General features: G+C 47.6%; 1 protein-coding gene and 1 pseudogene across 1 annotated transcript; both read right to left on the reverse strand.

Moving 5' to 3' along the window:
* Positions 1-1852: 1852 nt before the first annotated feature.
* LOC132571597 (zinc finger protein 420-like) lies at positions 1853-14501 on the reverse strand (annotated as a pseudogene).
* Positions 3832-25974, reverse strand: LOC132571598 (zinc finger protein 850-like). The gene is made up of 5 exons (XM_060238396.1): positions 24084-25974; positions 22442-23999; positions 8849-8934; positions 6336-6428; positions 3832-4274 (listed from the first exon to the last, which is right to left on the reverse strand). The coding sequence occupies exons 1-5, from the start codon at positions 25972-25974 to the stop codon at positions 3832-3834; spliced, it is 4071 nt and encodes a 1356-aa protein (XP_060094379.1).
* Positions 25975-26499: the final 525 nt, after the last annotated feature.

A 26499-nucleotide genomic window follows, 5' to 3' on the forward strand; every position in this document is an offset into this window, starting at 1 on the left:
GAGAGTCAGAGTCAACAAAGAAGATAACTCTGAAGTCCACCCCCCCCCACCCCCAATCAAGGCATTTATATGCTATTTCCTCTGTGTGAATTTTCTGATGAACATTGAAGTGTGAGGCCCGATGGAAGTTTTCTCCAAACTCCAGGCAGTTGTATGGTTTCCCCCGTGTGACGTCTTAGGTGGGACGTAACAACGCTACTGCGAGCAAAGTTTTCCGCACACTCCATGGATTTGCAGTTTCTCTCGTCTGTGGATTTTTTTATGGCCCCCGTCCCCGGAACCACAGCAACTCATAGGGAGGGGAGCAATGCAAAGCACAATGCACAGTTTGGGCCAACCCTGTCCTGGCTTGGGAGAAAGCTGTCTGCCACAGGAGCTGGCCACATCCGCCTGCTTACCTGCTCCGGCTGCAAGGAAGAGTGGGAGGGTGGCAAACACCACATATTCTACATGGACATATGAAGCTGCCTTCTACTGAATCAGACCCCCCTCGGTCCATCAAAGTCAGTCTTGTCTTCTCAGACCGGCAGCGGCTCTCCAGGGTCTCAAGCTGAGGTTTTTCACACCTATTTGCCTCGACCCTTTTTAGTTGGAGATGCCGGGGGTTGAACCTGGGACCTTCTGCCTACCAAGCAGATGTTCTGCCACTGAGCCACTGTCCCAACCTATGAAGCTGCCTTATACTAAATCAGACCCCCCTCAGTCCATCAAAGTCAGTATTGTCTCCTCAGACTGGCAGCGGCTCTCCAGGGTCTCAAGCTGAGGTTTTTCACACCTATTTGTCTGGACCCTTTTTTGTAGATGCCAGGGATTGAACCTGGGACCTTCTGCTTCCCAAGCAGATGCTCTAGCACTGAGCCACCGTCCCTGCATGTGCAACAGCTGCCTCACCGGTGTCGTCTCTTTGGTGACTCCCCAAGACCCCCAAAAAGAGCCCCAATGGCCATTAAAATGTATACTGAATGAAGCCTTTCCCACCCTCTGGGAATTTATACGTTTTCTCCTCTGTGTGTATGTTCCCACCATCTACCGTAAATGCAAAATCATCAGCGGAGTAAAACGGCACTTCAGAATGATGACAATATATCTATATTACATGAAGTCAACATTCATATAACACAGAGAGCCTTCCTCTGCTCTCTGTTGCAGTGGAGAAAAGATATGACGCTTCGTTTGTTTGACTGATGTTTGCACCGTGGCTCCGTGGAAATATTGCATCCTCATGAGAGAAACAGCGCAGAGGAAGGCTTCGAAACCGCCAGCAAGTTCTAAGTGTGGCGAGTTCTCCCCTCTTTTGGATTAATTTTGCCATGAGTGTTCTGTTTCTTTTCTACGTAACTGAAGACCTAACGACTCAAAACAAGACGAACTTTCTTATCTACAGAAGCTGCGGCTTGGAATTGAAAGCGGATCTGTCAGCCCTTTAAGAGACAGAAACCTGCGGAACAACGGAAGCTATTGTTTGTGGACGGACTCTTTGTAGCTGGATGTACATTATTTGGTTAACTTTTGACTTCGTGCAATATATTTTGTTATCTTTCTAAAGTGTTTTTTTACTCCACTGATTATTTTGCACTTACAGCACTATTTGCACACCAGCTGCTGTTTTGATTCTGCTCCCACGATCTAGGCATTTATACGGTTCCTCTCCAGTGTGCCATCTTCGATGGAAAGCTGGACAAAACCTGTCAGTGAAGATTTTTCCACACTCCAGACATTTCTATGTGGTTTTTTTCCCACCATGTGAATTTTCTGATGGATACTAAGGGGTGAACTGTGACTGAAGCCACTCTAGGCACTTGTATGGTTTCTCTTCTGTGTGAATCTTTTGGCGGTAAATTAAGGTGATTATTCCAACAGAAAGTGTACCCACACACCAAACATTTTTATCTCTTCCTGCTTGTGTGTGTCCTTTTGTGGGAAGTAAAATGTGTACTCTGACTGAACCTTTTCCCACACTCCTGGCATTCATATGGTTTCTCCCCTGTGTGAATTCTTCGATGACAAGTGAGACTGGTACTTACAGTGAACCTTTTCCCACACTCCAAACATTTGTATGGTTTCTCCCCTGTGTGAATTCTTTGATGGGAGATGAGGCTATCTTTTCTTGCAAAACTTTTCCCACACTCCTGGCATTCATATGGTTTCTCCCCTGTGTGAGTTCTTCGATGGGACGTAAGACTGTGACTGTAACTGAAGCTTTTCCCACACTCCAAGCATTTGTGAGGTTTCTCCCCTGTGTGAATTCTTCGATGTGAAATGAGGCCATCTTTTCTTCCAAAACCTTTCCCACACTCCTGGCATTCATATGGTTTCTCCCCTGTATGAGTTCTTTGATGGAGATGAGGCTATCTTTTCTTCCAAAACTTTTCCCACACTCCAGGCATTTATATAGTTTCTCCCCAGTGTGAATTTGTTGATGGTCACGAAGTTGTGATCTCCAAGTGAAGCCTTTCCCCACACTGAAGACATTTGTATGGTTCCTCCCTTGTGTGAATTCTTTGATGGAAGGTAAGGCTTTGTTTTCTTCCAAAACCTTTCCCACACTCCAGGCATTTATATGGTTTCTCCCCAGTGTGATTGTTTGATGAACACAAAGCTGTGATCTCCGACTGAAGCTTTTCCCGCACTCAGGGCATTTGTATGGTTTCCTCCCTGTGTGAATTCTTCGATGACAAGTGAGACTGGTACTTACAGTGAACCTTTTCCCACACCTCCAAGCATTTGTATGGTTTCTCCCCTGTGTGAATCCTTTGATGGTAGGCTAAGGTTATATTTTCTTCCAAAACTTTTGCCACACTCCTGGCATTCGTATGGTTTCTCCCCTGTGTGAATTCTTAGATGGCAAGTGAAAGCAGTTCTGTAACCAAAGCTTTTCCCACATTCCTGGCATTTATATGGTTGCTCCCCAGTGTGAATTTTCTGATGAACAGTAAGTTGTGAGCGCCGACTGAAGCTTTTCCCACATTCAAGACATTTGTATGGTTCCTCCCCTGTGTGAACTCTTCGATGGCGAGTGAGAGTGATACTTAAAGTGAAGTTTTCCCCACACTCCAGGCATTTATATGGTTTCTCCCCTGTGTGAATTCTTTGATGGTAGGTAAGGCTATATCTTCTTCTAAAACCTTTCCCACACTCCTGGCATTCATATGGATTCTCCCCTGTGTGAATTCTTTGATGGCAGTTAAGGTTATAATCTTCTTCTAAAACTTTCCCCACACTCCTGGCATTCATATGGTTTCTCCCCTGTGTGAATTCTTTGATGGCAAGTAAGAACGGTTCTGTAACGAAAGCTTTTCCCACACTCCTGGCATTCATGTGGCTTCTCCCCAGTGTGAATTTTGTGATGAAAACGAAGTTGTGATCTCTGACTGAAGCTTTTCCCGCACTCAAGACATTTGTATGGTTTCTCCCCTGTATGAATTCTTTGATGGCAAGCGAGACTGGTTCTTACAGTGAAGCTTTTCCCACACTCCAAACATTTGTATGGTTTCATCCCTGTATGAATTCTTTGATGGGAGATGAGGCTATTTTTTCTTCCAAAACCTTTTCCACACTCCTGGCATTTGTATGGCTTCTCCTTTGTGTGAATACTTTGATGGGAGATAAGGCCATATTTTCTTCTAAAACTTTCACCACACTTCTCGCATTTATATGGTTTCTCCCCTGTGTGAATTCTTTGATGGCAAGTAAGAGTGCTTCTGTAACCAAAGCTTTTCCCACACTCCAGGCATTTATATGGTTTCTCCCCAGTGTGAATTCTTTGATGGCGAGTGAGACCGGTACTCACAATGAAGTTTTTCCCACACTCCATGCAATTGTATGATTTCTTCACTTTGTGATTTTTTTGATGGGAGATGAGGCCACCTTTTCTTCCAAAACTTTCCCACACTCCTGGCAGTCATATGGTTTCTCCCCTGTGTGAATTCTTTGGTGGGAAGTAAGGCGTGCTCTCTGCCTGAAACTTTTTCTACACCTCAGGCTTTTATATATTTTCTTTCTATGGCGTATCCTTTGTTGAATATTAATAACTGATATTTCAGTGGATTTTTCACTGCTTGCAGTGAACTCATTTTTGCTGTCTCTTTGACATGTGTTTTGCTTTAGAGAGTCATCCCCCTGTAAAAGACCAGAATTATTGCTCCCCTTCGCATCCAAAAGATTCAAAAGCGCATCCAAAGATTCAATCTTCTCTTTCACATTGGAATATGTATCCTCTAATTCCATCCATCGGTGGTCTTCTGCTTCATTCGCTGACTTCCACACGTCTCCTGCTGAAAGAAAGGAACACCTGGTGTGAGGACAGGACACTTAACACAAACACTGAATTTTGAGTTCACAGCGCCTAGAGACTAACAAGATTCTCCAGGTATTTTTTAGAGTTAATGCTGCCTTTGTCATATTTGGTTCAGAATGGAGATCTCTCAGTCTTTATGCCGCACTCAGAGGGTAAGCAAGCCAAGAGTACCACAAAATAAACGTTGTAAATCACACAAGAGAAACTGTGGAAAATTAACGAAGCAAATACACTGGTAAATATCTCCCTATTCAACGATTGCAAAAAATATTTCAAATTGAAAAGCCTCTAACAAACAAAATCATCAACATAAGAGAAGCCATGTTGGATCAGGCCAGTGGCCCATCCAGTCCAACACTCTGTCACACAGTGGCCAAAAAAATTATATATATATATATATACACACACACACTGTGGCTAATAGCCACTGATGGACCTCTGCTCCATATTTTTATCTAAACCCCTCTTGAAGGTGGCCATGCTTGTGGCCGCCACCCACCTCCTGTGGCAGTGAATTCCACATGTTAATCCCCCTTTGGGTGAAGAAGTACTTCCTATTATCCGTTTTAACCTGTCTGCTCAGCAATTTCATCGAATGCCCACGAGTTCTTGTATTGTGTGAAAGGGAGAAAAGTACCTCTTTCTCTACTTTCTCCATCCCATGCATTAACTTGTAAACCTTATATCTACAAGACGTTAAGCTGGAAAGTTCTAATAGATCAACCATCAAAACCACTGCTCTGGCAAATCTTTTGAGAATTTGAGAACAGAACAGAATTCATATGAAGTATGGAATGAGTTAGCACGCTATGATTTGGAAACATAACTGTAAATAATGGTATGTGGACTATTTCGAAGAGAGATTCTCTGCCAAATATATTGTGCATACAATTAATACAAGGTATGGAATGGTCACCGCTTTATGATTGACTATGGTTGAACATACGGATCACTTTAGAGAATGATGCCGGTTAAGAGGTTGGTAGGCAGTACGTAGTGTGAAGTGGGATTAAAATAATTGTGGAAAAGATATATGGTTGCACATTATGGTCTTGTCTTGTATGGAAGCTGCATTCTCCATCCTAATTTATTTCGTTTCTGTTTGTTTGTTTGTTTACTTTAGCAGTTGATTTTTGGAGAAAATAAAAGACTACTAGGAACACAAATTATTGTTGTATCTGCTTCTATCGTCACTCAATTGCTTTTGTATTAAATGGGAGGAAGCCATTAGACCCCTTTGTTTTGCTCCCACCCACCTTGGGACTGAGGAAAGCAAAACATCGCGGTGAAAGATTGCAGTTGCAAAGAAAGAAAAGACGACCTATAATCGCTGGCCCATTCTCCCACCCCTGAGCAGGGGAATTTGCTGTCTAGACCTCCCTTGCTAAGAACCCCGCCCCTGCACATTTGCTGGGGTATGTAAACGGCTTCCTGGTGGACAGATCCAGGCAACATGAACTCAGGTACTGATAAAAAAGGTAAAAAGGTAAAGGTAGTCCCCTGTGCAAGCACCAGTCGTTTCGACTCTGGGGTGCCGTTGCTTTCACAACGTTTTCACGGCAGACTTTTTACGGGGTAGTTTGCCATTGCCTTCCCCAGTCTTTTACACTTTCCCCCAGCAAGCTGGGTCCTCATTTGGACCGACCTCGGAAGGATGGAAGGCTGAGTCGACCTGGAGCCGGCTACCTGAACCAGCTTCTGCTGGGATCAAACTCAGGGTCGTGAGCAGAGGGCTCCAACTGCAGTACTGCAGCTTTACCACTCTGCGCCACGGGCTCTTAACAGGTACTGATAGAAACAGCCAAATCCTAACTAGAGTTTAAACATACCCTGGGAAAGCCAGGACTTCCTTTGGAAAATACTGAACTTCCAGAGTGGGCAAAACTGGGCTAGACTTGACATAAGGGCACAAGACTAGGGAGAAAGAAGCTCTTTTCAGGGCAGACTATGAGGTTCAATAAGGCCGCAGACATTCACCAGCCCGTGGAAGGAAGCGCAGGCAACACACAGTCCCAAGACAGACCCCTTCAGTCCCTACCTGTCGATCCCGCCTCTTCATCGCAGCCCAGTTGAAACGGCCCTTCTTCTTCCTCCAGCCGGGATATGAGGTCAGGTTTGGGGATCAGAGGCCCTGTTGATCAGAGAAAACCCCCCCACAAAATTAGACCTCTTCTGTGTGCCCATACATCCAACCATTCCAAACCAGTAGAAAACGGCAGGACACCAGGAAAACCTTAAAGTGCAGGCAAAACAATCAGGGAAACTGTGCCTCCAGCCCCCCCCCCCCCCCCCCGTTTCTTTGGGATTCGACAGCTCTCACTTCTGACTCTACCCAGGAGCATATGGGACAAAAGCAGATCACACAGATCAGTGCAAGGCACTAACAATTTCTGTGGCAGCGCATGAGCTTTCCGGGGCTAGTTCTGACACTAGGCAAACGAGATGACTGGCTAGGGCGCTAACATTGTGGGGAACAAAAGAGAAGCCATGTGTCACGGAAGAAGGAAGGAAGGAAGGAAGGAAGGAAGGAAGGAAGAAGGAAGGAAGGAAGGAAGGAAGGAAGGAAGGAAGGAAGGAAGGAGAGAGGGAAAGAGGGAGGGAAGGAGGGAGGGAGGGAAGGAAGGAAGGAGAGAGGGAAAGAGGGAGGGAAGGAGGGAGGGAGGGAAGGAAGGGAGGGAGGGAGGGGAGGGAGGGAGGGAGGAAGGAAGGAAGGAAGGAAGGAAGGAAGGGAAGGAAGGAAGGAAGGAAGGAAGGAAGGAAGGAAGGAAGGAAGGAAGGAAGGAGAGGGAAGGAGAGAGGGAAGGAGAGAGGGAAAGAGGGAGGGAAGGAGGGAGGGAGGGAGGGAAGGAAGGGGGAGGAAGTGAGGGAGGGAAGGAAAGAAGGAGGGAGAGAGGGAAGGAAGGAGGGAGGAAGTGAGGGAGGAAGGAGGGAGAGAGGGAAGGAATGAAGGAGGGAGGGAGGGAAGGAAGGAAGGAAGAAAGGAGGAGGGAGGGAGGGAAGGAAGGGAGGGAGGGAGGGAGGGAAGGAAGGAAGGAGGGAGGAAGTGAGGGAGGGAGGGAAGGAGGGAGAGAGGGAAGGAATGAAGGAAGGAGGGAGGGAAGGAAGGAAGGAAAGAAAGAAGGGAGGGAGGGAGGGAAGGAAGGAAGGAAGGAAGGAAGGAAGGAAGGAAGGAAGGAAGGAAGGAAGGAGGAGGAAGTGAGGGAGGGAAGAAAGGAAGGAGGGAGGAAGTGAGGGAGGGAAGGAGGGAGAGAGGGAAGGAGGGAGGGAGGGAAGGAAGGAAGTGAGGGAGGAAGGAAGGAAGGCGGGAGAGAGAGAGGGAAAAATGAAGAAGGATGGAGGAAGGGAAGGAAGGAAGTAAGGAGGGAGGAAGTGAGGGAGGGAAGGAAGGAGGAGGAAGTGAGGGAGGGAAGAAGGAGAGAGGGAAGGAATGAAGGAAGGAGGGAGGAGGGAGGGAGGGAAGGAAGGAAGGAAAGAAGGAGGGAAGGAGGGAGGGAGGGAAGGCAGGAAGGAAGGAAGGAAGGAAGGAAGGAAGGAAGGAAGGAAGGAAGGAAGGAAGGAAGGAAGGAAGGAAGGAAGGAGGGAGGAAGGGAGGGAAATAGATGGGGGAGGAAGAGGTGGAAAGAAAGCAACTTTAAATGCAGTTTCCAAGCCGTTGGCTGTCTTGGTTTGGAGAAGTGATTTAAAGAGACTAATGTTTTCTCCAAGCCAGATGACGGAGCAACGGAGGCTTCGAGAATCACACAATATGTTTGAAAAGAGCTACAGTTTGGCCACCCCTGCCCTAGACAACAAAAGGGGTGCTGGCAGTTCTATGCCCCTTCTGTACCAAGCTGAAATGGAAACGCCAGCTGAGAATTAAAATGGCAGAAAAGACAGCAGAGTCCTTCCTTCCACAGGTAAGGCCAGGCCCACACTGGAAGGAAGCCCCTGCTCACACCGCCCCACCATCTCCACACCAGGCCTCCCCTGACACCTCTTCCGAAGCCCTCTCACTTGGCTCAGGCACAGAAGTGCCAGGAGGGGCTCCCTCTCTGCAAGGAGAGCCCAGAACCCCTCCCCGCATCAGAGGAGGAAGGCAGAGACCAGCCACTGGACCAAGACACACAGCCTGGCCCCCTCCTTCCTCCTTATAGTCATTCCTCAGAGCAAGAAGGAGCAAAGGATCCTCACCCAGAGAGGCCACGTTCCCATAATTCTCCAGCATGACTTCCTTGTAGAGAGCTCTCTGGGCCGGGCGCAGCAGGGCCCACTCCCCGTCGTGAAATCCACGGCCACCTCCTCAAAGGACACCCCCGCCTGCGAGGAGAAAATAGGTTTTTGTGGGGAATCCAATAGTGTTACAGACACATTTGGGGTTGGGGCAAATCAGAGTCAGGTTCTAACTGTCCTGCTTTTCTGCAGAAACCATCCTAGAAAACGTTTTCCTGTCTTACCAGTGGGGATTGCTAGAATTAATGGGAAGGAGCCCAATCCTCTGAGCATCACAGCAGAGAAGGAAGCACCCTTACTGTCCGCCACACATCTCCCCGGTGATTCTCCTTCCCCCAGTACCTGAGCGGGCTGCATGGCGGCTCCTTTCCTTCAGCGCACGGAGGAGATGGTGGTGGAGGCATCCAGGGGGGTCCTTGTACTCCTGCCTGGGAGGAAGAAAGAAAAATGGTGGGAAATACTTTTTGTCACACATACATTTTCTGGATTCAGGCACAATTCAAGATTCTGGATTTGATCCACTGAGGCTCAGGAGAGTTTGGCCCCGCATCTCTCCCCTCTATATGGCGGGGGGGGGGGCTACTTTGTGAGCTACTGGCATTAAAGTTGTGAGCTGCTGCATAAATTTATAAGAACATAAGAGAAGCCCTGTTGAATCAGGCCAATGGCCCCTCCAGTCCAACACTCTGAGTCACATAAGAACGTAAGAAAAGCCCTGTTGGATCAGGCAATTGCCCATCCAGTCCAACACTCTGTGTCACATAAGAACAGAAGAGAAGCCATGTGGGATCAGGCCAATTGCCCATCCAGTCCAACACTCTGTGTCACATAAGAACATAAGAGAAGCCATGTTGGATCAGGCCAGTGGCCCCTCCAGTCCAACACTCTGTCACATAAGAACATAAGAGAAGCCATGCTGGATCAGGCCAGTGGCCCATCCAGTCCAACACTCGGAGTCACATAAGAACATAAGAGAAGCCATGTGGGATCAGGCCAATGGCCCATCCAGTCCAACACTCTGAGTTACATAAGAACATAAGAGAAGCCCTGTTGGATCAGGCCAATGGACCCTCCAGTCCAACACTCTGTGTCACATAAGAACATAAGAGAAGCCATGTGGGATTAGGCCAATGGCCCATCCAGTCCAACACTCTGTGTCACATAAGAACATAAGAGAAGCCATGTTGGATCAGGCCAGTGCCCCTCCAGTCCAACACTCTGTCACATAAGAACATAAGAGAAGCATGCTGGATCAGGCCAGTGGCCATCCAGTCCAACACTCTGAGTTACATAAAAACATAAGAGAAGCCCTGTTGGATCAGGCCAGTGGCCCATCCAGTCCAACACTCTGTGCCACACAGTGGCCATATATATATATATATACACACACACAAACACACACACACACACACTGTGGCTAATAGCCACTGATGGACCTCTGCTCCATATTTTTATCCAATCCCCTCTTGAAGCTGGCTATGCTTGTAGCCGCCGCCACCTCCTGTGGAAGTGAATTCCACATGTTAACCACCCTTTGGTGAAGAAGGACTTCCTTTTATCCGTTTTAACCTGACTGCTCAGCAATTTCATCGAATGCCCATCGAGTTCTTGTATTGTGAGAAAGGGAGAAAAGGACTTCTTTTTCTGCTTTCTCCATCCCATGCAGAATCTTGTAAACCTCTATCATGTCACCCCACAGTCGACGTTTCTCCAAGCTAAAGAGCCCCAAGCGTTTTAACCTTTCTTCATAGGGGAAAGTGTTCCAACCCTTTAATCATTCTAGTCGCACTTTTTCCAATGCTATAATATCCTTTTTGAGGTGCGGTGACCAGAATTGTACACAGTATTCCAAATAAGACCGCACCATAGATTTATATAGGGGCATTATGATACTGGCTGATTTGTTTTCAATTCCCTTCCTAATAATTCCCAGCATGGCGTTGGCCTTTTTTTATTGCAACCGCACACTGTCTTGACATTTTCAGTGAGTTATCTACCACAACTCCAAGATCTCTCTCTTGGTCAGTCTCTGCCAGTTCACACCCCATCAGCTTGTATTTGTAGCTGGGATTCTTGGCCCCAGTGTGCATTACTTTGCACTTGGCCGCACTGAACCTCATCGTTTGCTCTGTGGGTCTTCCTTCCTGAGCGAAGACAAAAATGTGTGAGCCGGGGCTAAAAACGGTGAGCTAGCTCACACTAACTCAGCTTAGAGGGAATACTGCTGCCTCTCCCCCACCCCTTTAGGAGAATGTGCTGGGAATGAGGTGAGAGAGCACCAACAGTTTGGGGTGGTGTGTGCTGACAGTAGGGGATAGGGTCGGATCTACATATTTTTTTTGGGGGGGGGGGGGAAATGGCGCCCCCACTCAAAAAATGAAGGGACCCCTGGGCAATCTGGTACACACCCTCCATTTAAACACCCCATCGGGTGTTTGTATGGGGAGGGGAAGCCTCAGCAGGGGCTTTGGAGCCCTAGACAAAACTAACTTTGTGCGCCCCTCTATAGCGCCACACCAGAGAAGGGGTTTAAAGTTGAAATTCCCTCCTCTAGAGTCGTGCAGCAGTGGCGAAAGGATAGGAACCTAGAATCCTAGAGTTGGAAGGGTAATCTAGTCCAACTCCCTGCACAATGCAGGAAACTCACAAATATCTCCCCCTAAATTCACAGGATCTTCCCCTGAACAGTAAGAGAAAAACCGGGTTGTTTTTCCCTTCTCAATGTGGCATGCATTTCTTCAGGGATCTGATGACTGTTTGCATTTCTTTAAGTGCATAAACTGTTTGGGACTGCAGCAAAGAAGGCCATAGTCCCAAGCATGCATACTTGATACTAATGTTGAGCTATGTGGAACTTACTTCTGAGTAAAGGTTCAGGACTCTCAGCTGCAATTTTAGGTCCCCTCTCCTCTAGTCTCATCAAATTCAGTGGGACTTTCGTACAAGCCAGTATAAAATTTAGGGGAGCTTCTCACCTTGAACAAGGAGAACTGGTAATAATATTCATAGTTTGGTTGCTGTATAGACTAACATAAGGCAAGCGTCTGCCCCAACCGAGGAGGTTACAGCTTGCATTTTGGCAAAGAGGGAGAAAGGAGGAAGAGCTAAGGATTGCAAGGGACAAGTAATCGAAAATGCAAAGTGTTTGCAACTGGGACTCTAAAAACTGGGTCTGGGTAAAAGATCTACACGGATCCTCATGAATTCATAGGATTTTTACACTGAAATGAAATCAAACCACTATTATTCTGTAGATCCTGTCTTAGACTATAGGAAGCACCGGAAAAAATCATGCCACCACGAATCTGTGGCACCACAACAGTGGAAAAACATGTTTCCAAACCACGGATCCTCATGATTTTTGCTTTGGATCCCCCCCGTGCTCACCTTCCAATCACATATCATGTCCACGGGCAGAGTTTGCACCACAGAAATCATGGATCCATGGCTTTTTGGCAGCACCCTAGAGCAAAAACTTGGTTTTGAACCACGGATCCTCATGGATCCCCATGATTTTTGCTTTGGATCCCCCAAAGCTCACCATCAATTCTTATATCATGTCCAAGGGCATTGTTTGCACCACAGAAATCATAGATCCATGGTTTCTGGGGTGCAAACTCTGCCCGTGGACATGATATGTGATTGGATGGTGAGCTTGGGGAGGTCCAAAGCAAAAATCATGAGGATCCATGGTTTGGAAACATGTTTTCCCACTATTGTGCCACAGATTCATGGTGGCATGATTTTTCCAGTGCTGCCTATAGTCTAAGGCGGCTCTACAGCATGACGGTTGTTTGATTTCATTTCACCGTGAAAATCATGTGAATTCATGAGGATCCGTGCTTCGGGACCCGGTTTTTGCGCTGCTGAGGCGCCACGAATCCGTGGAGGCATGATTTTTGTGGTCCTGCCTATAGTCTAAGACAGGATCTACAGAATAATAGTGGCTTGATTTCATTCCAGTGTAAAAATCCTATGAATTCATGACGATCCGTGTAGATCCGACTTTTCCCTTTCCCCCCTAAAAACCTACTCCGATGCAAGCCAATCACTGACTTCTTTGAGACTCTCCTACCAGCATGCCCATGAACCTCCCTTCGGGCTTGTTGGCTCTGAGTCTGGAAAGGGTGGAGGGCGAGGGGGGGGTCTCGGAGAGAGCGAGCGGGGTCTCGTTTAGGGAAGGATCCCAGAGGTGGAAGAGAGAAAGCGACTCTTCTTTTCATTCTCTGTTTTGGTAGCAACAAATGGTCAGCCTGGATTGTTTTTCTCACCTGCTTTATTTCGATGAGCTGCAGGAATGAATTGGAATTGTCAAACTGTTAGCAAAGGGCTTTTTCATACAGGGCAGAAGCTGGGTTTTTTTTGGGGGGGGGGGGGCGAGATGAAAGCACTTCTGAAGCGGGGGGGGGCGGCGGGGAGATAGCCCTGGAGATTCCTTCCCTCCGTCTCTCCCACCCCCAACACACACAACCAGAGGTGTGTAGGACCAGGCGCCAATGGGATGATTGGATGGTGTGGGGAAGAGAGAAGAAAAGCAGCCGGGAGGGAGCAATTATTGCATTATTGAGGCAAGGGAAGGGGTTCCAGTGGACCAGGTGGAGATGCAAAAGAAGCCGATCTTTCTCTTCCCTTCCTGGGGGGGGGGGGGAGGCACCCAATTTGGCACACCACCCCCCCTCTGGCAGCAAAACACCGCCTCTGTCACCCCTCCCCCCCCCCCCCCCCCCGATCCAGCCCTGACAGGGGGAGAGATGCCAGCTGGAATTCAATTCTCCCCGCATGCTGAAAACTAGCTCTGCGGGGGTGTGGGAGGGGGGAAGGTTTTGCACGTCCTGCCTGGGCTGGCTGCGGAAATGGCCGCCAACCTGTCTGGCTTGCAAAATTCAACTTCAGTCCAAAACAGCTTTGGGCAAGATGGCGGAAAAGCTCTCGGGGAATACTGTGGCCCACGGTAGCGCTCCAGATGTTTTTGGCCTACGACTCCCATCAGCCCCAGCCAGCACGGCCAATGGCTGGGGCTGATGGGAGGTGCAGGCAAAAGAACATCTGGAGAGCTACGTTGGCCACCCCTGATCTAGGGGGCTGTGCAGAAGCAGGGAAAAGGAATTCCCTAAAGCATCCAAGGCAGGGCACGTCGGTCTGTGGGGAGGGGAGCTGGCCCTCCTGCTTCCATTCCCCCACAACAAAGGGGCACAGAAGCTGAGGAGGAAGATTTTCTACAAAAAAGATCTCCCTTTGCACTCTTCAGACTCCGTTACTTGTGGGTCCCAGTGGGGAAGCAGGGAAAAGGAACTCCCTAAAGCATCCCACCCAGAGCAGATCGGCTGTGGGGAGGGGGAGCTGGCCCTCCTGCTTCCATTCCCCCACAACAAAGGGGCACAGAAGCTGAGGAGGGAGATTTGCTGCCAAAAAAAAAAAGATCCCCCTTTGCACTCTTCAGACTCTGTTGCTTGTGGGTCCCAGTAAGTCGCTGTGCCCCCCTTCCCAGCTCCCCTAGCCCTTCCGTTCCTGACCCCCAAAAGCCCTCCCCCTCGCCCCCCCCACTCCTTCCCTCCCCTTCATCTGCTCCCTCCCCAAATCTCACTCTGCGCTCCCTCCCACCCCCACATTCTTTCTAAATGCGCCTGGGGGGGGGAAGCCACTTACACTTCCTCCAATCTCCGCAGGGACTGGATTCGGATTCTGCGCTCAAGCCCGCTGCAGGAACCTCCTTCCTGGCTCTGCACAAAGGGGAGGACGAGCGGCTCTCAGTGGGGGGCAGGGGACGGGAGAGGACAAAGGGGAGGGAAGACGAAAACCGGGTGGGGGTGCATGCTCTCTTTCACTCCCCCACTACATCTCCCCCCTCCAACGCCTTGATCCTTGCTTTGTGTCTTGCATTGCAGCCCCCCACCCCATATCCCCCCTCCCCATAGCCTCTTGGAGCTCACCAGATTCCCTCCCAGCCCTTCAAGCAGAAGTCTCTGCGATCCAGAGGCGATTTCTTGCAAGGGGTGGTGGTGGAGGAGAAATGGCTCCCCCCCTACACCCCCCCATGTGCCTCTCTAGGACCGCTAGTCCTCTCTCTCTCTCTTTAACTCCTCCAGAGAGAAAGAGAGACAGTGCTCATTCTTCCAAGGGAAAAAGGGGAAAGGTGGCTGGGCTCGCCTATGCAATGCTGCTACCAGGTCTCCCCTCAGGAACTGGGAGCCACTCCCTGGATAAAATAAGAGCCCCGTGGCGCAGAGCGTTGAAGCTGCAGCACTGCAGTCCTAAACTCTGATCACGATCGGAGTTCGATCCCCGGCGGAAGCTGGGTTTTCAGGTAGCCGGCTCGAGGTCGACTCAGCCTTCCATCCTTCCGAGGTCGTTCAAATGAGGACCCAGCTTGCTGGGGGGCGGGGGGCGGGGAGTGGAGATGACTGGGGAAGGCAAAGGCAAACAACCCCGTCAAAAGTCTGCCATGAAAACTGGTTCTTGCACAGGGGACTACCTTTACCTTTTTACTGCAGTTCTAAACTCTGCTCATGACCTGAGTTCGATCCCTGGCGGAAGCTGGGTTTTCAGGTAGCCGGGCTCGAGGTGGACTCAGCCTTCCATCCTTCCGAGGTCGGTCAAATGAGGATCCAGCTTGCTGGGGGGGGGGGGGGGCAGGCGGGGAAGTGGAGATGACAGGGGAACGTAACGCAAACCACCCCGTAAAAAGTCTGCCGTGAAAATGTTGGGAAAGCAACGTCACCCCAGAGTCGGAAACGACTGATGCTTGCACAGGGGACCTTTCCTCCCCCCCCCGCCCCCGATAAAAAGAGGATGCTGCCCCCAAAAGCCCACAACAATGGATTAGGATGTTTTAATAGGGATGCCAGGCTCCAGGTGGGCGCTGGGGGTTCACTGAAATAACAGCTCCTCTCCAGACTGTAGAAATCGGCTTCCTTGGAAAAGATGGGTGCCTTTTAAGATGATGATGATCCAGACCTCCTTTTGGGCAGGAACACACAGGAGCTAAATTTTATTGTGCTCTTTCTTTCTTATCCTAACCCTCCCCCCCCTCAAAAAAAATTAACTTGCTTCTGGGCTCCATGGTTCAAATCACCTTTTTGAAGAGCCAGTTTGATGTAGTGGTTAAGTGTGTGGACTCTTATCTGGGAGAACCGGGTTTGATTCCCCACTCCTCCACTTGCATCTGCTGGAATGGCCTTGCATCAGCCATAGGTCTCTTATCTGAGAGAACCGGGTTTGATTCCCTACTCCTCCACTTGCACCTGCTGGAATGGCCTTGGGTCAGCCAGAGCTCTCTTATCTGGGAGAACCGGCTTTGATTCCCCACTCCTCCACTTGCACCTGCTGGAATGGCCTTGGGTCAGCCATAGCTCTCTTATCTGGGAGATCCGGGTTTGATTCCCCACTCCTCCACTTGCACCTGCTGGAATGGCCTTAGGTCAGCCATAGCTCTCTTACCTGGGAGAACCGGGTTTGATTCCCCACTCCTCCACTTGCAGTTGCTAGCATGGCCTTGGGTCAGCCATAGCTCTGGAAGGAGTTGTCCTTGAAAGGGCAGCTTCTGTCAGAGCTCTCTCAGCCCCACCCACCTCACAGGGTGTCTGTTGTGGGGGAGGAAGAGAAAGGAGATTGTGAGCCGGTTTGAGACTCAGATTCGGAGTGGACGGCAGGATATAAATCCAACATCATCATCTTCATCATTTTGTTTGTTGAATTCTAAGATATGATAACCTTTCTAGTATTCCCCCCCCCACAAAAAATTGGGAAATAACCAAAACATATAAAGCATACGGAAGTCTTCGTCATGATACTATGACCACATTTTTTCAAAAGGTTTTTTTGGAAGTACGACGGGAGTGAGGTTTTATTATGACAATTATAACTCAAGAAGCATTTTAAGGTAGAACTGAACTGATATAATTTAGTATAGCTTCTGGTGATGCCTGGGATGTGCAGCAGATGCAAGTGAGTTATACAAATGATTTGTGCTAATGATCTGACTAGGAATCATAGAATCATAGAGCTGGAAGGGATCTCCAGGGTCATCTAGTCCAACCCCCTGCACAATGCAGGAAACTCACAAACACCTCCCCCTAAATTCACAGGATCCTCATCGCTGTCAGGTGGCCATCTAGCCTCTGTTGAGAAACCTCCAAGGAAGGAGAGCCCACCACCGCCCGAAGAATCATAGAGTTGGAAGGGACCTCAAGGGTCATCTAGTCCAACCTCTGCACAATGCAGGAAACCCACAAACACCTCCCCCTAAATTCACATAATCTTTATTGCTGTCAGATGGCCATCTAGCCTCTGCTTAAAAACCTCCAAGGAAGGAGACCCCACCACCTCCCGAAGAATCAGAGTTGGAAGGGACCTCCAGGGTCATCTAGTCCAACCCCCTGCACAATGCAGGAAACTCACAAACGCCTCCCCCTAAATTGACAGGATCCTCATTGCTGTCAGATGGCCATCCAGCCTCTGTTGAAAGACCTCCAAGGAAGGAGAGCCCACCACCTCCCAAAGAATCATAAGAGTTGGAAGGTGCCTCCAGGGTCATCTAGTCCAACGCCCTGCACAATGCAGGAAGCTCACAAACACCTCCACCTAAATTCACAGGATCTTCATCGCTGTCAGATGACCATCTAGCCTCTGTTGAAAAACCTCCAAGGAAGGAGAGCCCACCACCTCCCGAGGAAGCCTGTTCCACTGAATAAGGCCCATTGTGGAGGAAAATACAACAGGCTCTAGAAAGAGGCTCTAGGTGAGTGCCCCCCACCCTTTCTGTCTTGCCACGCAAGTCAAGGCATTCACTTCCCGCCTCCGTCTCTGGGGTCTTCCCACCCCACTCATCGTCCTAATGCCACCCACCCACCCACCAACCACTTCTTCTTTTCTACTTCCCCCCACCTGTGACTTCAGTCACCCACACCCTTGCTGTCTTCACACCACAGCTGAGATAGATGCTTGCTTCCCCACCCCTGCAAGTGTGTTTGTGTGTGTGTGTGTTGGTGTCTGTGATGCATCCCAGTGTTTTTTGAGGCAGCCTAGGTGGAGGATAGAGCCCCATAGCGCAGAGTGGTGAAGCTGCAGTACTGCAGTCTGAGCCCTCTCCTCACGACCTGAGTTTGATCTCGGCGGAAGCTGGGTTCAGGCAGCCGGCTTGAGGTTGACTCAGCCTTCCATCCTTTTGAGGTCAGTCAAATGAGTCCCCAGCTTGCTGGCGGGGGGGGAGAAGCGTAAATGACTGGGGAAGGCAATGGCAAGGAAAGGAAAGGTCCCCTGTGCAAGCACCAGTCGTTTCCGACTCTGGGGTGACATTGCTTTCACGTTTTCACGGCAGACTTTTTTACAGGGTGGTTTGCCATCGCCTTCCCCAGTCATCTACACTTCCCCCCCAGCAAGCTGGGTACTCATTTTACCGACCTCGGAAGGATGGAAGGCTGAGTAAATCTAGAGCCGGCTACCTGAATCCAGCTTCCGCTGGGATCGAACTCAGGTCGTGAGCAGAGTTCAGATCACAGTACTGCAGTACTGCTGCTTTACCACTCTGCGCCACGGGGCCGCTAAGGCAATGGCAAACCACCCCGTAAAAAGTCTGCCGTGAAAACGCAAAAGCAACGTCACCCCCAAGTCGGAAACGACTGGTGCTTGCACAGGGGACTTTTTAGGTGGTTTCACGCTCACTCCGGCATTTTACAGAGGCATTTTGGCCTGGAATGGCTTAATGAAGATGTGCGAGTTCCGCTTTTTCATTTCTAAAATATCATTCTTAAACGTTTGTGATGCATCCCAGTGTGGCATTCTAGGTTGTTTTGTACCTGTCCTGGGCTGTTCCGCGGTATTTCGGCCTGGAGCGGGTTAATAAAGATGTTCCAAACCTTTAATCATTTCAGTTGCTCTTTTCTGCACTTTTTTAACAGTGCCACAGTACCTTTTTTTTCAAGTGTGGTGACCAGAAATGTACACGGTAGTCCTAATGAGGCCGCGCCATCGATTTATACAGGGCCATTATGATACTGATTTGTTTTCAGTCCCCTTCCTAATAATCCCCAGCATAGTGTTGGCCTTGTTTGTTGCAGTCGCACACTGACTCGACATTTTCAGCGAGTTCTCTGCCAGGACTCCAAGATCTCCCTCTTAAAAGCTCTCTCTCATTAAAAGCAGCAAAAAAAAAGGGATCTTATCCTTTGCTGAGCTGCCTCCAGGCCATTGTATCCTCTTTCCTCCTATGAAGGAGACTGACCCTTGGCAAGCTGAGGGCCTGTTCATGGGGAGCGGCTGGTTTTAGTTCCAGAAAAAGTTCGGTAGAAAAAAGGCCAGCAGGAACTCATTTGCATATTAGGCCACACCCCTGATGGCGAGCCAGCCAGAACTGCATTCCTGCTTTTTTTTTTAAAAAAAGCCCTCCTACTTCCCCTGCGGTACAGTCTTTGCGTGGCACCTGCCCCTAGGGTTGCCAATCCCCAGGTGGGGGCAGGGGATCTCCCGGTTTGGAGGCCCTCCCCCCGCTTCAGGGTCGTCAAAAAGCGGGGGAGGGGAGGGAAATGTCTGCTGGGAACTCTTTATTATTCCCTATGGAGATTTATTCCCATAGAAAATCATGGAGAATTGATCCGCGGGTGTCTGGGGCTCTGGGGGGGCTGTATTTTGAGGTAGAGGCACCAAACTTTCAGTGCAGCATCTAGTGCCTCTCCCCAAAATATCCCCCAAGTTTCAAAACGATTGGACCAAGGGGTCCAATTCTATGAGCCCCAAAAGAAGGTGCCCCTATTCATTATTTCCTATGGAAGGAAGGCATTGAAAAGGTGTGCCGTCCCTTTAAATGTGATGGCCAGAACTCCCTTTGGAGTTCAGTGATGCTTGTCGCAGCCTTGATCTTGGCTCCACCCCAATGTCTCCTGGCTCCACCCCCAAAGTCTCCTGGCTCCACCCCCAAAGTCCCCAGATATTTCTTGAATTGGACGTGGCAACCCCACCTGCCCCAGTTGCAGGTAGAGCGATGGGGTGTTACAGGAACATCCAGGAAACAATACAATAGAAGTTGGGATTATGAAAATGAGCAGAACATGTGGGGGAAGGGGAAGAGCTGGAACCAAGAATAAGCATCCACATGTCACAGGAGTTACACAGAAGGCTCTTGCTTATGGCAGTACAGGCCACAGTCCCTGTTCCCTTGACCGAAACAGCTTCCTGAAAACATTTCATTGCATCATTTGCAGAAAGCCATGATAAAGGCAGCCTTTCTGGCCTCCTCCTGCAGGCTGTTCATGCAGGCTCCTCCCCCAGGCTTTGGGCACAGCACAGAATGCACATGAAGAGGCTACTGTTGATTTGGCCTGTTGCATGGAGCCACCTGCAGAAGGCCCTGCTCAGGAGCCCCGGCTGTCTTCGTGGAGCAGAGCGGGAAAGGCGGTCTTGGCAGGCAAAAGGGATCCAGACTGTGATGGACTTTGTATGAAATAGCCCAGGGGTGGCTACCGTTGGCCACCCCTGAAATAGCCCATTGTTCCATTAAGCCTGATCAGGTTTGCCTGAGCAAACTTTCTAAAAGACTTAGCCCTTCCAGAACAATGAAATATTCAAGGTGAGATTTCAGATCGTGTGTCAACAGAAAAAAATTAACTTCTTACGAGTTGACGATTTCATTTCAACTGAAGCGTGCTCTTTTATTAGAAGATGATATTGGATTTATATCCCGCTCACAATCTCCTTTACCTCCCCCCCCACCACAACAGACACCATGTGAGGTGGGTGGGGCTGAGAGGGCTCCCACAGCAGCTGCCCTTTCAAGGACAGAGTCTCAGAGCGGCCTACAATCTCCTTTCCCTTCCTCCCCCACAACAGGCACCCTGTGAAGTGGGTGGGGCTGGAGAGGGCTCTCACAGCAGCTGCCCTTTCAAGGACAACCTCTGCCAGAGCTATGGCTGACCCAAGGCCATTCCAGCAGGTGCAAGTGGAGGAGTGGGGAATCAAACCCGGTTCTCCCAGATAAGAGTCCACACACTTAACCACTACACCAAACTGGTACACCAAACCAGTTAAGGATTGGGTGAAAAGGCGAAAGTTAATCATACAAGTACAGAAAGACGCACACAATAAAAATCAGGTCTACTATTCCTCTGACTTAGCTAAATACGTATGCGTTACAGTTCTCTTAAGATTCAGGCAAGTCAGAAGGGAGGGTTGTATTGTGTGTGTCTGTGCGTGTGTCTGCGTGCGCTGCCCCAGGAAGTCATGCCACCCTCTGGTGACTGCCCCTTACTGAGGAAGTGGAGGATATTCAGAGAGGTGGCTGAATAAACTCCACCTCTGTCTTCCCAACTGCTGGTATTTCAAGGAGGTCTCCCATCCAAGCACTAAATAGTCGGCTCCACTTAGCTTCCAAAATCTGACAAGATCAGGCTTGTTTCAGGTTGGGGCAGAAAAATCAGTCTTTACGTTGATAGGCAGAAGACTATGTACAAAGGGAAGGCCAGCACACCTGATATGCTCACCCAATAGAGGGTCTTTTCTGACTGGAAACCACCAGTAGAATGCCCAATTAGTCCTCCTTATGTGACACTTTCGATAACGGTGTCAGAGGAAGAGAAATAAAACCTCTGAAGATGTAATTCTCCTCCAGATAAAACAATTTTGGTCCCTAAAGTAATTGTAGTAAGAAACCGAATATTTAGCCTTAAATAGCATGGAAAAAAATATTTTTACAAATTTATAATTTTTCTCTTTTATACTACAGAAATTTCCTCGTGGCCCAGCATCGTTCCGTTTTTATTCTATTCTGTATTATGAGCCAATATGTGTACGTCCCTTTCTGACCTCTGGAGAAGACCAATTTAGGTCGAAATGCGTCAGGTCAAGTTGAGCCGGGTTCCCATTGTGGTTTTATGATCGTACGTAGGATAGAGGCTTACGATGGGCCCTTAAATGGTTTTAGCTTTCAACAATAAATACATGTATGTTGATTTGTGATTTTTTTTACACTTTGTTTTTAAATTGAATTGCATATTAACCCTTTAGGTTTCTTACTCAGGTTTTTGGTTTAAGTTCCTTTCCCTTCTTTGTTTTCCCCTAAAATAATTGCGCAAAGGAGTAATGATACCACATGGACTACTATACAATACATCTTGATGACAGCCATTAAATTCTTAAAGTCTTCTTAAAAGACTCGAGACAGTTGTTGTTTGAACATAAGAACATAAGAGAAGCCATGTTAGATCAGGCCAATGGCCCATCCAGTCCAACATTCTGTGTCACACAGCGGCAAATATATATATATATATATATATATATATATATATATATATATATATATATATATATATATATATATATATATATATATATATACACACACACACACACACACACTCACACACACACTGTGGCTAATAGCCACTGAGTCCTCCCGAACCAGAGACATTCCATCTCCTGTCGGCTTTCTCACAATACAAGAACTCGTGGGCATTCGATGAAATTGCTGAGCAGTCAGGTTAGAACGGATAAAAGGAAGTACTTCTTCACCCAAAGGGTGATTAACATGTGGAATTCACTGCCACAGGAGGTGGTGGCGGCTGCAAGCATAGCCAGCTTCAAGAAGGGATTGGATAAAAATATGGAGCAGAGGTCCATCAGTGGCTTACGTTCTAAATAAAAATCGGCTGATCTTAAAGGTGCCACTTGACTCCTGCTTTGTTCAACTGTTTCAGACCAACACAGCTGCCCACTTGGATCTAATAAAGCATTAAGTTGAAACATTAAATTAAAACAATTGAAATATGACTTAAGGCACTCCAGGCATTTGTATGGTTTCTCCCCTGTGTGAAATCTTTTGGTGGTAAGTGAGCTGATTGTTCCAAGAGAAATTTTCCCCACAATCTGGATATCTTTATTTCTTCCCATTGTGTCTCCTTTGGTGGGAAGTAAAACATGTACTCTGACTGAACCTTTTCCCCACACTACAAGCATTTAGATGGTTTCTCCCCAGTGTGAGTTTTTTGATGCTCACAAAGATGTGATTTCCGACTGAAGCTTTTCCCACACTCAAGACATTTGTATGGTTTCTCCCCTGTGTGAATTCTTCGATGGGAGATGAGGCAATCTTTTCTTCCAAAACTTTTCCCACACTCCTGACATTCATATGGTTTCTCCCCTGTGTGCATTCTTTGATGGCAGGTAAGGCTATGTTTTCTTGAAAAACTTTCCCCACACTCCAGGCATTTATATGGTTTCTCCTCAGTGTGAGTTTTTTGATGCTCACAAAGTTGTGATTTCCAACTGAAGCTTTTCTCACACTCAAGACATTTGTATGGTTTTTCGCCTGTGTGGATTCTTTGATGGGAGGTAAGGCTATGTTTTCTTCCAAAACTTTTCCTACACTCTTGGCATTCATATGGTTTCTCCCCTGTGTGAATTCTTTGATGACAAGTGAGATTGGCAATTAAAGTGAAGCTTTTCTCACACTCAAGACATTTGTATGGTTTCTCCCCTGTGTGAATTCTTCGATGGGAGATGAGGCAATCTTTTCTTCCAAAACTTTTCCCACACTCCTGACATTCATATGGTTTCTCCCCTGTGTGCATTCTTTGATGGCAGGTAAGGCTATGTTTTCTTGCAAAACTTTCCCCACACTCCAGGCATTTATATGGTTTCTCCTCAGTGTGAGTTTTTTGATGCTCACAAAGTTGTGATTTCCAACTGAAGCTTTTCTCACACTCAAGACATTTGTATGGTTTTTCGCCTGTGTGGATTCTTTGATGGGAGGTAAGGCTATGTTTTCTTCCAAAACTTTTCCTACACTCTTGGCATTCATATGGTTTCTCCCCTGTGTGAATTCTTTGATGACAAGTGAGATTGGCACTTAAAGTGAAGCTTTTCCCACACTCAAAACATTTGTATGGTTTCTCCCCTGTGTGAATTCTTCGATGGGAGATGAGGCAATCTTTTCTTCCAAAACTTTTCCCACACTCCTGACATTCATATGGTTTCTCCCCTGTGTGCATTCTTTGATGGCAGGTAAGGCTATGTTTTCTTGCAAAACTTTCCCCACACTCCAGGCATTTATATGGTTTCTCCTCAGTGTGAGTTTTTTGATGCTCACAAAGTTGTGATCTCCAACTGAAGCTTTTCTCACACTCAAGACATTTGTATGGTTTCTCCCCTGTGTGAATTCTTCGATGGGAGATGAGGCAATCTTTTCTTCCAAAACTTTTCCCACACTCCTGACATTCATATGGTTTCTCCCCTGTGTGCATTCTTTGATGGCAGGTAAGGCTATGTTTTCTTGCAAAACTTTCCCCACACTCCAGGCATTTATATGGTTTCTCCTCAGTGTGAGTTTTTTGATGCTCACAAAGTTGTGATCTCCAACTGAAGCTTTTCCCACACTCAAGACATTTGTATGGTTTCTCCCCTGTGTGAATTCTTCGATGGGAGATGAGGCAATCTTTTCTTCCAAAACTTTTCCCACACTCCTGACATTCATATGGTTTCTCCCCTGTGTGCATTCTTTGATGGCAGGTAAGGCTATGTTTTCTTGAAAAACTTTCCCCACACTCCAGGCATTTATATGGTTTCTCCTCAGTGTGAGTTTTTTGATGCTCACAAAGTTGTGATTTCCAACTGAAGCTTTTCTCACACTCAAGACATTTGTATGGTTTTTCGCCTGTGTGGATTCTTTGATGGGAGGTAAGGCTATGTTTTCTTCCAAAACTTTTCCTACACTCTTGGCATTCATATGGTTTCTCCCCTGTGTGAATTCTTTGATGACAAGTGAGATTGGCAATTAAAGTGAAGCTTTTCTCACACTCAAGACATTTGTATGGTTTCTCCCCTGTGTGAATTCTTCGATGGGAGATGAGGCAATCTTTTCTTCCAAAACTTTTCCCACACTCCTGACATTCATATGGTTTCTCCCCTGTGTGCATTCTTTGATGGCAGGTAAGGCTATGTTTTCTTGCAAAACTTTCCCCACACTCCAGGCATTTATATGGTTTCTCCTCAGTGTGAGTTTTTTGATGCTCACAAAGTTGTGATTTCCAACTGAAGCTTTTCTCACACTCAAGACATTTGTATGGTTTTTCGCCTGTGTGGATTCTTTGATGGGAGGTAAGGCTATGTTTTCTTCCAAAACTTTTCCTACACTCTTGGCATTCATATGGTTTCTCCCCTGTGTGAATTCTTTGATGACAAGTGAGATTGGCACTTAAAGTGAAGCTTTTCCCACACTCAAAACATTTGTATGGTTTCTCCCCTGTGTGAATTCTTCGATGGGAGATGAGGCAATCTTTTCTTCCAAAACTTTTCCCACACTCCTGACATTCATATGGTTTCTCCCCTGTGTGCATTCTTTGATGGCAGGTAAGGCTATGTTTTCTTGCAAAACTTTCCCCACACTCCAGGCATTTATATGGTTTCTCCTCAGTGTGAGTTTTTTGATGCTCACAAAGTTGTGATCTCCAACTGAAGCTTTTCTCACACTCAAGACATTTGTATGGTTTCTCCCCTGTGTGAATTCTTCGATGGGAGATGAGGCAATCTTTTCTTCCAAAACTTTTCCCACACTCCTGACATTCATATGGTTTCTCCCCTGTGTGCATTCTTTGATGGCAGGTAAGGCTATGTTTTCTTGCAAAACTTTCCCCACACTCCAGGCATTTATATGGTTTCTCCTCAGTGTGAGTTTTTTGATGCTCACAAAGTTGTGATCTCCAACTGAAGCTTTTCTCACACTCAAGACATTTGTATGGTTTCTCCCCTGTGTGAATTCTTCGATGGGAGATGAGGCAATCTTTTCTTCCAAAACTTTTCCCACACTCCTGACATTCATATGGTTTCTCCCCTGTGTGCATTCTTTGATGGCAGGTAAGGCTATGTTTTCTTGCAAAACTTTCCCCACACTCCAGGCATTTATATGGTTTCTCCTCAGTGTGAGTTTTTTGATGCTCACAAAGTTGTGATCTCCAACTGAAGCTTTTCTCACACTCAAGACATTTGTATGGTTTCTCCCCTGTGTGAATTCTTCGATGGGAGATGAGGCAATCTTTTCTTCCAAAATTTTTCCCACACTCCTGGCATTGATATGGTTTCTCCCCTGTGTGAATTCTTTGGTGGGAAGCAAGGCATGCTCTCTGCCTGAAACTTTTTTTGCACTCCAAGCATTTATATATTTTCTTTCTGTTACGCATCCTTTGTTGAATATTAATAATCGATATTTTAGGGAAAGCTTCACTGCTTGCAGTGCCCTCCTTCCCGCTGTCTCTTTGACACGTGTTTTGCTGTAGAGAGTCATCCTCCTGAAAAAGACCAGCATTATTCCTTCCTTTTGCCGGATGTTTTTCTTCCTCCTTCCTTGGTGCATCCAAATATACCAACTGCTCTTGCACGTTGGAATATGCATTTTCTTTTCCCCTCCATCGGCGTTCTTTTGCTTCATTCGCTGACTTCCACACGTCTCCTGCTGAAAGAAAGGAACACCCGGTGTGATTATAGGACATTTTCCACAAACACTGAATTTTGAGTTCACAGCACCTAGGATGCAGAAAACCAGGCACATTGTGATTAGCTTCAGACAGACAATCGGTATGTGTGAGATAAGACTCCTTTGTCCCTGTTCAACCCAGAAGGGGTGGGGTCCGTTGTTTTGAATTTGTAAATAAACGTATAAAGTTTAGCGATCATGCATTTTAGTTTCTCCTCGAAGCTTCTCTGTTTAAGGACTGCCACCCATAAGTTCATTTGTTCTTTTGTGTAGGGATTGGCCTGTTTCAAGAGCCCCGTGGCGCAGAGTGGTAAAGCTGCAGTACTGCAGTCGGAGCCCTCTGCTCACGACCTGAGTTCGATCCCAGCGGAAGCTGGTTCAGGTAGCCGGCTCGAGGTTGACTCAGCCTTGCATCCTTGCGAGGTCGGTCAAATGAGTCCCCAGCTTGCTGGGGGAAAGCATAATGACTGGGGAAGGCAATGGCAAACCACCTCGTAAAAAGGTCTGCCGTGAAAACGTTGTGAAAGCAGCGTCACCCCAG

The sequence above is a fragment of the Heteronotia binoei genome, chromosome 5 (assembly GCF_032191835.1).
Source record: "Heteronotia binoei isolate CCM8104 ecotype False Entrance Well chromosome 5, APGP_CSIRO_Hbin_v1, whole genome shotgun sequence".
Lineage (NCBI taxonomy): Eukaryota > Metazoa > Chordata > Lepidosauria > Squamata > Gekkonidae > Heteronotia > Heteronotia binoei.

Excerpts from the sequence above, each read along its gene's own strand:
- LOC132571598 (XM_060238396.1), bottom strand. The coding sequence starts at position 25,974 with ATGTCCTATAATCACACCGGGTGTTCCTTTCTTTCAGCAGGAGACGTG. Across the intron at positions 8,935-22,441 it reads GAGAAACCATCTAAATGCTT|GCAGGAGTACAAGGACCCCC; the intron begins GTAGTGTGGGGA and ends TCTTCCTCCCAG. Across the intron at positions 6,429-8,848 it reads CCGCCATGCAGCCCGCTCAG|GGCCTCTGATCCCCAAACCT; the intron begins GTACTGGGGGAA and ends TCTGATCAACAG.